This window comes from Palaemon carinicauda, chromosome 7 (genome assembly GCF_036898095.1).
Source record: "Palaemon carinicauda isolate YSFRI2023 chromosome 7, ASM3689809v2, whole genome shotgun sequence".
In the NCBI taxonomy this organism is placed as follows: Eukaryota; Metazoa; Arthropoda; class Malacostraca; order Decapoda; family Palaemonidae; genus Palaemon; species Palaemon carinicauda.
This window is the reverse complement of record NC_090731.1, coordinates 80,031,211-80,043,705: the sequence shown is the minus strand read 5'-3', so window position 1 is coordinate 80,043,705 and position 12,495 is coordinate 80,031,211. Positions and strand designations below refer to the sequence as shown.

General features: G+C 34.1%; 3 protein-coding genes across 3 annotated transcripts; all 3 read left to right on the top strand.

Annotated features, from left to right (window-relative positions):
• The first annotated feature begins 1,427 nt into the window (after nucleotides 1-1,427).
• LOC137643598 (zinc finger MYM-type protein 5-like) lies at nucleotides 1,428-7,246 on the top strand. Its single transcript, XM_068376320.1, has 2 exons — nucleotides 1,428-1,643; nucleotides 3,838-7,246. The coding sequence occupies exon 2, from the start codon at nucleotides 3,839-3,841 to the stop codon at nucleotides 4,838-4,840; it is 1,002 nt and encodes a 333-aa protein (XP_068232421.1). The 5' UTR covers nucleotides 1,428-1,643; nucleotide 3,838; the 3' UTR covers nucleotides 4,841-7,246.
• LOC137644401 (zinc finger MYM-type protein 1-like) lies at nucleotides 4,934-5,560 on the top strand. Its single transcript, XM_068377381.1, has one exon. It carries the CDS (start codon nucleotides 4,934-4,936, stop codon nucleotides 5,558-5,560), a length of 627 nt encoding a protein of 208 aa, XP_068233482.1.
• On the top strand, nucleotides 5,868-6,605 carry LOC137644400 (zinc finger MYM-type protein 1-like). Its single transcript, XM_068377380.1, has one exon. The coding sequence runs from the start codon at nucleotides 5,868-5,870 to the stop codon at nucleotides 6,603-6,605; it is 738 nt and encodes a 245-aa protein (XP_068233481.1).
• Nucleotides 7,247-12,495: the final 5,249 nt, after the last annotated feature.

Below are 12,495 nucleotides of genomic sequence, written 5' to 3'. Positions count from 1 at the left end.
GAACTGTTCGCAATCTTTCTCTATGTTCTCTTGCGTCTTTACCAGCAATTAAAATATCATCTATAAAAATGAATACTCCTTGCATTCCTGAAAAAATCATATCCATAGTTTGTTGCCATCTAGCTGGACTACTTGCAACTCCATAAGGTAAACTCTTTAGCCTAAACAAACCTAAGGATGTATTTACTGTACATAATTCTTGTGAACTTTCATCCATGGGAAGGTGTTGAAATGCTTGTCTTGAATCTAACTTAGAAAAAACACTGCACCCTGACATAGTTGCAAACATGTCTTTTGGATTTGGTAATGGGTGTTGAGCTACTTGCAGCTGTGAAATCAACGTTACTTTGTAATCTCCGCATAACCTAACCTGACCATTTTCCTTCACAATAGGTACTTATGGAGTAGCCCAATCTGAATATGTAACCTTCTCCCAAGAACCTTCATTTTCTAATCCCATGATTTCTGTGTCAACTGCACTTTTCAATGCATTATTGGCAGCCGCTTTCCGGCTCGTCCTTAAGGCGAAACTAGGCAGTCGCCTAGGGTGTAAGAATGAGGAGGGCGCAAGAACTGGGAAATAAATAAATAAATAAATAAATAAATAAACAAATAAATATATATGCAAAGCAATTATATATATATATAAATATATATATATATATATATATATATATATATATATATATATATATATATATATATATATACAGAACAAGTATACATAAATTTATATATATATATATATATATATATATATATATATATATATATATATATATATATATATATATATATATATATACATAGGCCTATATATATATTTCAATAAAGAAAAATATACAGAAAGCTACAATGACTTTTTTTTATAGTTCCATATACTGTTCAACTGAAATTAAATATTTTTCTAAAGAATGACGCAGTTATATACTACATACAAATACAATAAAGCAACGGAACATTTAGTTTACTTGAACTGAGTAATACTGAATAGACGGAAAGCAAAGTAATGTAGTTAAATGTTCGAGTCAGTTGACAAATATTTCTGCACCAATTCTTTAAAAAGAGAATTATTTACTTTTAATAATCTTAATATTATTTTTAGAATGAATTATGATATGCTTACCATAAAAAAAAATGACGAAGTCTTACGATATTATCGAGATTACATATACGCGTACGGGCCACGCCGAATCTCGCCCCCCCCCCTCTCTCTCTCTCTCTCTCTCTCTCTCTCTCTCTCTCTCTCTCTCTCTCTCTCTCTCTCTCTCTCTCTCTCTCTCGCGCAAACATTTTTTCCAGATTTTTTTATTTTATTTATTTATTTTTCTATGCTGCAACCCACATCGAGCAACGTATATTATACAAGTTACCGTCTACTCCGTCTTACTAAAAGTAAAGTTAGTGTTTCCTCTGAAAGCTACAAAGGCACTTCACTTCTTTTCCTTGGCGAGTCAGACCGTGAGGGGAAATCTTAAAGCACAGACATATTGCACATTCCCCTACATGTCTACAAGTTGAGACTCGAGAGTGAGGCTACTAATAATTAATTCAAGTCTTCAGCATTCCCGGGTAGACCGTAGAATCGTAGATCCTGTATATGATTCCACCAAATTCGTGATTCATCACTTACCAGTTACCAGGTAGGCCTAGGCCTAATTTTTGGTCATTGATTTAACTTACACGGTATAGATGTCGGAGGGAAGCCGATAGATCACAACATCGACATAATTTTACTTGCTAATATTAGTGCATGTAACTTGATGTAGGCCTAGCTGCCTAAGGTATTATGATTTATGATAAATTCTAAGGGCTATGTAGATGTTGGCCTATGATCATAATGGTCCCTATGGCTATGGATAGTGACTGTGAGCCTAGATCTAGATAATAGATCTATGTTGTTATAGATAGGCTTTAGGCCTATGATGAATCATTGATCTAATACCATAACTATAGTAGGCCTTATTAGTTATTGCTAAAAATTTTCAACTTGTAGATCAGTGGTAGGCTACTGGTTCCCAACCAGGGGGTGGGGGCCCTATGGAGGGGGGGGGGGGGTTGCAATTTGATTTATAAGAAGGGCAATTCGAGAGAGTTATTATTATTATTATTATTATTATTATTATTATTATTATTATTATTATTATTATTATTATTAGTGGACAGTAAATCTTACCATCGCAAAACTAAGTAACGTTATCTATAAAGTCTCCCATAGATGCTCGAGCAACCGGAAACGTAGGTGAATTGGATTTTCTGTGGAATCTGCAGGCAAAAAGTGTTAAAGTGGCAGGTTTGCGGGGCCCTGAAATCTGAACGTATATTGTGGTGTCTGCTGATCTACTTCAGTTTTCGCTTCATAGAACTTATATAAAAGTGAATGTGTATTGTGAAACGGAGATAACGGGATTAGATCTGTAATGATCTGACGGCCTAAGCGTCCATGGGGGCATATGATTAATGGCGATTTGCTTTTCTTCACACAAAAAATAATAATAAATAAAGTAAAAAATAAAAAAAAGATAAAAAAAATATATAAACAAATAAAATAAAATTAGAAAATCACCGAACTTAATTTACCAGTGCTTAGTGATATATATATATATATATATATATATATATATATATATATATATATATATATATATATATATATATATATATATATATATATATATATATATACGTGGATAAATATACAGTATACATACATATATATGTATATATACATACAAACACATATAGTGCATATGCAGTGTGCACTATGCATGCACAAAAATATGTGTAGGCCTATTAGTCGATTTGGCCCCCCTATGATTTCAATGGTGGACCCATGAATGGTCTCTAGTATAAGGATTTTTGTGGAGAGGCACAGTGTAAAATCCGGACGTCGGATGCCGTCCGGGAGAATAGAAAACCCCTTGTATCAGCGGTAAATGCGCCATAATACACCCCTTTTTTGACACGTAATTTTCACTGATACTTTCTGTTATTTCCTGAATAAATGTTCGAAAAATATTGATTTATTTTCATTTTATTGAGAATAATCTCAATCGGACGTCAACATTACACTAAGTACTAAGTGATATTCTCAATAACATGAAAGTAAACCAATATTTTTTCGAACATTTATTCAGAAAATAACAGAAAGTATCAGTGAACATTACCAGTCACTAAAAATAGGTGTATTTTCACGTCTTTCCCGGTGATACAAGCGTTTTTCTATTCTCCCGGACGGCATCCGACGTCCGGATTTTACACTGTGCCCCTTCCTTAGGGTTCCCTGAAGCAATCTAGTTGGGTTGTCGCAATGACAACTTTGGGGAAAAATTTCTATATGCAAATTAGCGATGCCATTACCGAAAACTCGATTTTCATCAGTATTTTCAAAAGTAGGCCTATACATGCTAGGATCATGAAAGTTGTGTCTAACTTTCATGATCCTAGCATGTTACTTTTGAAAATATTGATGAAAATCGATTTTTCAGTAATGGCGTGACGGCGTCGCTAATTTGCATATAAAAAAATTTCCCCAAACTTGTCATTGTGACAACCCAACCAGATTGCTCCAGGGAACCCTAAGGAAGGTGGATCCACAAAAATCCTTATACTAGAGACCATTCATGGGTCCACCTAGGTGGCAAATGGACTATATGCTTGTACTTGTGTAGTTATGTTTGTATATATATATATATATATATATATATATATATATATATATATATATATATATATATATATATATATATATATATATATATATATATATATATAATACGTGTTATTGCTTAGTCAAAGTGACTCAATATTTAGCTTGCATTAACATTTTTATTTCAGCATGTCTAAGCGCCCATCTGGAGCTCAGTATCGCAAGCGTAAAGCTGAACGAGAAAAAGAAGAAGCCAAACGACAAGGATCATTTCTTAAGTATCTGCTGCGGGAGACTGATGAACTGGGTCATGAATCTCATGATGCAACCAAAAGTGATGCAAAATCAGAGAAAAAGACAGACAAGGAAGTAGAGATGAAATGTAAAGACAGCATCACTAGGTCTGCGAGAGAAAAAACAGAGACAGCAGTGGGGGTAGATAATGTATACATCGTGTCTACACACCAGATTGCAGAGACAGCATCAGAGATAGCACAGATAGAACCTAATGACCGCACCGATACACAAGATGAACCAGAGACAGCTAACAGTAAGATGATAGAAGCTGGAAACAGCACCAGTACACAAGAAAAATCAGAGACTGAAGTACACGTTCAGGAAACTGCAGACAAAGATAAGTCTGAAAATGAAGGCATAGTGACCAAGGATGAAGAAAGTGACACACCAATGAGGCACTCTGGTAGGCCTACACTGACTGATATAGACTACAGTGATCCAGCAACATGGACTAGACATGATGATCAGTTAAGGCAGCAAATAGTGCAACATGGACCCATGCAGATATTGGATTTCAGGTTTCCAAGAGATAAAAACCAGAGAAAGTTTTCGAGCTTCCATTATCAAAGACATTTACCCAATGGAGAAGTTGTGCACCGAAAGTGGCTACAATATTCAGTGTCAACTGATTCTGTAATGTGTTTCTGTTGCAAGCTGTTTGGCATGAAACGCATTTCTTCACTTTCTAGTATTGGATTACGAGACTGGAAAAACTTGTCATCATTACTGTCATCACATGAAAAATTACCTGATCATCTGGACAATGTGGGCAAGTGGAAAGAGCTTGAGCAGCGTTTGAAGAAACACAAAACAGTAGATGATGAAACCCGGTGTGCAAGAGAAAGAGTGAAAATTATTGGCAACAAATCTTGGAACGACTTATTGCCTTCGTAAGGGTACTTGGTGTGCAGAATCTCTCTTTTCGAGGAACAAATGAAAAATTGTACAGTGCAGGAAATGGAAATTTTTTTAAAGTTTGTAGAACTAATGGCATTGTTTGATCCAGTTATGAGTGAACATCTGCGGAAGATAAGGAATGAAGAAACACATGTACATTATCTAGGAAAAAACATTCAGAATGAATTGGTAGACATATTAGCAAATGCTATTAAGGAAGAAATTCTGAGAAATGCACGTGCTGCAAAATATTTTTCAATAATTTTTGACAGCACACCTGATGTGAGTCATATGGAGCAAATGACAGTCATAATAAGGTTTGTTCAAGTTGATGATGATAATGCTGTGATAGCTGTGAGAGAACATTTCTTGGGTTATGTGCCACTACAAGAAACCACTGGTGCATTCATGGCTGAAACTATTCTAGAAGAGTTCAAGAAAATGGATCTGTGCATTGACAACTTGCGAAGTCAAGGTTATGATAATGGCAGCAATATGAAAGGCAAGCACAATGGTGCACAGAAGAAAATCCTTCAAAGAAATCCCAGGGTGCTGTTCGTGCCATGCTCAGCACACACATTAAATCTTGTGGTGAATGATGCAGCAAGTTGCTGCTTAGAAGCAACTAATTTTTTCGGCCTGATACGAAAGCTCTATGTATTCTTCTCAGCCTCAACTCATCGTTGGGATGTACTGAAACGTCATGTACAAAGCTAAACAGTAAAACCTCTGAGTGAAACACGATGGGAGAGTCGGATAGATGCACTAAAACCCATCCGTTACCAAATTGGTGACATATATGATGCTCTTACTGAAATGGCAACAGATTCTACTCACCTTGGATCATCTGGAAATTCCACACGTGCAGAAGCTAAAGCTCTTGCAAATGGCATTGCAACATTCAAATTTTTGGTTTCATTGATCATTTGGTATGACATTCTTTTTAAAATAAACATTGCCAGCAAGCAACTACAAGCAAGAAAAAAATATTTCGTCAGCATTAAAACAACTGGAATGCACTAGAATGTTTCTAGAAGAGAGAAGAAGTGATACAGAGTTTGAAAAGGTACTAGTTGATGCTACTGAATTGGCTAATGATTTGGAGATAGACTCAGTTTTTGTTGCAGATTCCGTTCGTCTTAGGAAAAAGAAAAGGCAGTTTGACTATGAAGGAGAAGACACACCAGTGCAGAAAGCAAAAGTGAACTTTAAATTTAACTTCTATTTTGCTGTACTCGATATTACCATCAATTCTGTACTGGAACGTTTTCAGCAACTGCAGCGAATGAAGTCTGTTTTTGGTTTCCTGTATGATGTGAAATCACTTAATGGGATAACAAACACACAACTTATGGAACATTGCACCAAGCTGGAAACAGCACTACAAGATGGAGAAAGCAAGGACATAGACGCCACTGACTTATGTCATGAACTTCAGGCAGTTGCACGCCGCCTTCAGCCTGACACTGTCACTCCCCTGGATGTTTTAAAGTTCATTTGTGAAAAAGGGCTGGTTCACAGTATACCCAACACATTTGTTGCCTTGCGCATTCTGCTAACTTTGCCTGTTACTGTGGCGAGCGGTGAGAGGAGCTTCTCAAAATTAAAATTGATTAAGACGTATATGCGGTCTACAATGACTGAAGAAAGACTTGTAGGTCTAGCTATGATCTCTATTGAGAACGAGATCGCACAGAAAGTTGATCTAAAGAATCTTGTGGCTGATTTTGCCAAGAAAAAGGCACGGAAAGCACATTTTTAGTTATCTGTAGTTGTAGCTAAGAATCTAGAAAGACTCAGTGCTCACTGAAATTGAATTTCTCATTTCTGCCATTGACAGATATTGATAAATTTTAGTATAAAGTTACAATTACATTATAATTGAAAGTTGTAATTGTAAACAGTTCCTTATAATATAAAATTCAAACAATTGTTTCTGAGTTATCTTCATGTTTACTTCAGAATTATTGATTATTCTCACTACTTTGATTTCTAGTCTTTTTGTTAATAATTCAGTTCGTAGGTATGAAGAGAATATCTCATTCTCTTCAATAACTGAGATTAATATTATACGTTTTCTACATACATAGCTTTCAGTTCCTTTCAGTACATTGAATTCTAGTTTTTTTTTTTTAATAGTTTAGTTAGGGGATTTTAGTTACTTAAGATTTGTTCTATTAATGAATGAAAAAATATGTTGTAGAGGGCATGTTTTATTTTTTCCCCCCTTTTCAGCTAAGGATACACTCAAATGGAAGGAAAATGAGTCAGATTTTCTTCACCACTTACATTTTCTTATACCTCATTGAAGTTTTAAAGAACCAATGACTCAAAACATTCATTTTCATATTTGTATAATTGATTGTTAATTTGTTATACACTATATCATAACTTCACTATCAGATGCACATTTCCCTTATAAAACAACATTTTTAAAAAATAGATTATAAGCAAAAATCATTGTTTTGCTCTATTTAATGCCATTTTCAATATAATGTTATGAATACACTAATTGTCTATTATATCTTTATAGGCATCAAAATTGCCCTTGCAATGGTTACATATTAAAAAATAATGATGGAATTGTTGTAAACTTTAACCTAGATTTAACATATATATATATATATATATATATATATATATATATATATATATATATATATATATATATATATATATATATATGTGTGTGTGTGTGTGTGTGTGTGTGTGTGCGCGCATATTGCATTTCAAATTAATATTTGGTAGCTGGATTTACAATTAAACTATCCCGAAATGTCACCCAATATGGAGCTACTGGCTACTGCTCACCCCAGACCTCCTAGCTGGTGTGCCTGGGGGCGCAAGTTAAAATATTAGCCTAGGGGGCAAGAAACCCTAGAGCCGCCCCTGTCTGATTACAATTGTAAAACACCGTATTGAATCTATCTAAGACAGTTATAAATGATTTTTCTGTTAAAATTCCCTTCAAGAGTAAAGTGGGCGGGCCTCTAACTGACCTTGTCTTGGATGAAAATATACTTAGGATTTCTGTGCAAGCTGCCCTCCTCGGCATTAATTTGGTAATCACAAAGAGACAAATTGCTAGTAACTTGAGGCTTTCATAGAAGCTTCTGCCAAACGGTTTGTGGTTTCCTCTTTCACAGATATAGTGTTAGGAATTTCCCTTACAACGATACTTGATTCCATTTTATAAAAGGTTTCAAGTTTATTTCCTTTTCTTTATGATTTGCTCTCACTGAAGATATGGTTTTTTGGTTTGATTTACTATAAATGTATGAGTGCCTGCAGTTTTATGCTAAAATAATACTTGAAATTCATCATTTTCTTTATGAAAATGTTTCTAGAACTTCTAACACGAAGAGACATTACTCTTTTTCAGGGAAATCCCTTTTCTACTTTTCAGATTCATGTTCGTGTCTGATAGAGATACCCAAAAGGACTTTCCAAGTTTACCTAGCGATAAAAAAGATATGTTATTTGTACCAAGATTATTTTACTATATTAAATATTTTTATTATATGGTTAATAATTATTATGTTATTCTATTGTGTCAATATGAATTACTTATGTTTTATTTTATACTTTTGGAGTAATTACATAGGTTGCATCTTTTTCGTGATCAAAACCATGAGAGAGGGGCATTTCTTTCTTTTTCTTCTTAGCGAGGTATTTGGAGAACTTTTGTGGGAAACCCGTTGCTGATGTGATTTGGCGTTTGTCTTCTGTGTGGTATAATGTGTCTTTAGAAAGGGCTAGTGCTCTGATACTGTGCGTACATTAGATACAAATGCTTAAAATGTGTGTTGATAATCCCCTTATTAATTCATCTCATCATCGTTGTTTATATATATTTTTCATTAGATATGATTTTGTTTTGTGAAAAGTTCTCTACATCTATTCTGACGAAAATTGTCTAATATGTGTGTTTTTCCTCAAGTCTAAACTCGGTGGATGTCACTAAGGCCTGATGACATAGACGTGCTCAAGTGAGAGGTGTCTCCCCCGTGAATTAGAAACCTTGTTTCAAAGGCTTTAAGTGGTTTGAGACAAGAAACAAAATTGAGATGCAATTCACTCAAGAAAACATTATTATTTCACTACACATTTATGACGACAACAACAACTCTTTATTGTGTATCACAAATAGCAAGTAAGAAATGGACTTTACAGTAAGTTTTGCCAGCCTAGCCTTTCTCAAGATCTACACAAATACCAATGACCCTTGTATAATATAGTTAAGTATAAAGAATAAGGGAACTTTATATCAAGTTTTGGGTGGGGGCTTGTTTTGGCAATCTTTTTTATTACCATATTATTTTGCTGTGCCTATCACAATAATGAAAATAACAAAAATTCTCATCAATATTAAGCTATAAAGGCCCTGACATGAAAGCAATTCAACAATATTGTTATGAGGTCCTGATCTCAACTGTCATAATAAATGACGGCTTTTGATAAGATTAGTTTTTCTTAAAATATCATGTTATTTCCTCTCTGAATCTGGCGTTAATATCATTTTGGGAAAAATAAGTGTTCATCCATGTTTTTTTCTTTTTTTTTTTTTTTTCTTTTTTTTTTCATGATTTAGCCATATGTCATATAAAAAGCATCAAAACTGGCAATAATGACTGTATAACATCCGCCTAGTTCAAGGATATAAAAAAAACGTGAACTTGAAAAATGTCTCCGAGAATAGAACATAAAACAGGGCACCAAATAATCTGGTTACTTTATTAGCCAGCCATTATTGCGGGTAAGCCTTTTTACTCTTTGGAATTTGCTGCCGATTTTTGCGATTTGATTTTACTCACCAAACCATATAAGAGTGAGACAGTTGATGATGGTATTTACCAGTATATCACCGATAACGTTCCCAAAATAGTAGTTATATTATCAACCAGAGCAGCTATTGTTTTGCACAAAAAGGAAAAGATTCTGGTTTCACTTGAGTGTTGAAAATCTATTGATACCTTAATCGTTTGTGACTGAAGTTATGTTATGCCAAGAATGATTACATATCTTTAAATCCCCAAAATAAGTAAATAAACCAGAGATTAAATTCTTCAACGGGAATGACTCACTTTTTCAAACATCTGTCCGTTTACTTTAAAACTGTTAATTCTTACTAGTAGGAAAAATAAATCATCTTTTAGGAAAACAAAACCATCCATAAAAAATCATGTTATCTGACTTGGAGCTTTTGGGGCACTATCTATTTAAGATAATTTTTTTGTTAATCTTAATTCTTTCATGTTTTCTCTTCCCCATTTCTCATCTCTTATTATCTACATTTTTCATAAAATACATATTTTCAAAACTTCACTTTATCTTTCAAGCATATGTCCTGTCACATTTCCAGCCTTTCCTCATAATTTTCTCTATGATTCTCCTGAAACTTTTATCTTTCCCATTGGCAGTAAAGGAATCACGGCAGGTGGAGGACCCTCAAATTTGATGTCTTGGCGTCTCTAAATAACCCTGAGCTTAGAGGGGAGACCCTCTCCAAAAAACATTTATTCCACCTTCCTATAATTAATTCTATTTTTTCTTTTGAGGTTCTTGAGCCAATAAGACCTCCATAAACATAACAGAGCAATAGTTACCATCATAAACACACATATGGTATGTCATGTTCAAACCCTAATAGGTAGTCCTTAATATCTTGTTGCAAAAGTAAAACCTCCTGCTTTAGCTCGTCACACTGATCTCCGTAGCGGTGTTAGTTATTATATCCATCGCTCTGCGTCTCCCGCTGCTTCCGTTGCACGTGAAGAATATGCACCGACACTTACAGAGACAGACTTATTCGAAAATAAAAACCTTTCAACATTGACATTAAGAATAGCGCGGTTTAGAAACAAATTTTACAGTCCGGTACTTAGGAAAGGGAATGATAGCCTGGCTAATGGCAAAAAAAAAAAAAAAAAAAAAAAAAAAAAAAAAAAAAAAAAAAAAAAAATGTATCCTCGTATTGCCCTAACTTTAAGGATTTTCAATAACAATTAGCACTCAAACGTTATTAACTAATATTCTTTGTAAAAGCGAAGCCCAGCTGTAAGATGTATAAGGTTATCATTAAGCCTTACGAACAATGTGTAACTTCTATATAACATCAGTCGATGTATTTTTCAGATGCAAAGCCTTATGAATGATGTCTTTTCTGTTGGTATTGCTGTGTAATGACAATATCCATTAACACATCATAGATTTTGGGCAATAGGTAATATTCTTTGACAATTGACAAACTTAATGAATATTGTCAAGCTGTCAAAATATAATTTTGATAAGATTTGTAGGTGATAATGGTTAATGTCTTTGTGTAAATACGTAGTTCCCAACCTCTTGGGCAGATAACTGATAATAATCAATCAATTAACCTCAAGGGTGCAACCCAAAATGAGAGTCACGGGGTATTTCTGAGGGTCTAGGAAAATTATAGAAATAAATTTAGTTCACAGCTAGTCCCTTTTTTTATTTTGAATAATGTTGCTGATTTACTTCATTCGGACTGATTACAGATTCTCCTGGACACAGTTCAAAAGAAGGGTGCTAATAATGCACCCATACTCATTAGCTTTCTTAAAACACTCATACAGTTGTACTCGACTACCGAATAGCCAGTAATTAGGCTAAATGAGTCGTTGGTAACGTCTGTGACACTGTGGTCTCAACATTAAAATGATTACTTCTAATAAAATAAGCATAATATGCAACGTAGGCCTCCTTGTTTTTATATTCACCATGATAGTTTGTACATGTCTTCTGCCTATAACTCCCTCTCTGTCTCCTCCAGTATGTCTCACCTTTAAACCGCCCCCCCCTCTCTCTCTCTCTCTCTCTCTCTCTCTCTCTCTCTCTCTCTCTCTCTCTCAGTGATGCCAACCCATCAACCACCAGCGATCTTTATGTATGAATATTTCGTTTACTGTAAGGATGTCAGTACGTACTTGATTAAACTAACTTCAATATTGCCTTTGTTCCCTTGAAGTGTGGCAATTGAGAGTAGCAGATGATGTATTGAGGTAATTGTAAAAGGCTGTTTTTCTGAAATACGCCACTCTACCTTGGCCATTGGAGGCGACAAAATCGCTTTCAGGGTTATGACTTTTGACGAGGGGCAAAATTTACATAACCACAGATAATTTGATTTCGCTGTTCAAGTACGGCAAAACTATGATATATATATATATATATATATATATATATATATATATATATATATATATATATATATATATATATATGAACTTTTGTTTTTTGCATTATGTCGAAGAATGATTGAACAATTTCATAATGTATGCAGAATATATTTGCAATACTTAATGGTATTTCAAAAACAAATAACTATAAAAGTAATATGAAAAACATAGAATAATATTTTAAATTATCCATGTAACAATATAATTATGTTACAAGACTATTTTAATTTCAAATTGTGTAGAAATGACTGATGTGTCATGCTGTAGCAATGATTTTGATATAGATTTGATGGATATAATAATTCAGCTATTTTGAAATAAAGACGGACAATGAAATTGAATTTTTCCAACACAAAATTTGCAATAAATCTTTTTGTTATGGGTAGATGCAATCACTCCGAGTCGCAAGGAATTGTTGAACGTTTCCATCGAACGTTAAAGAGTTGTTAT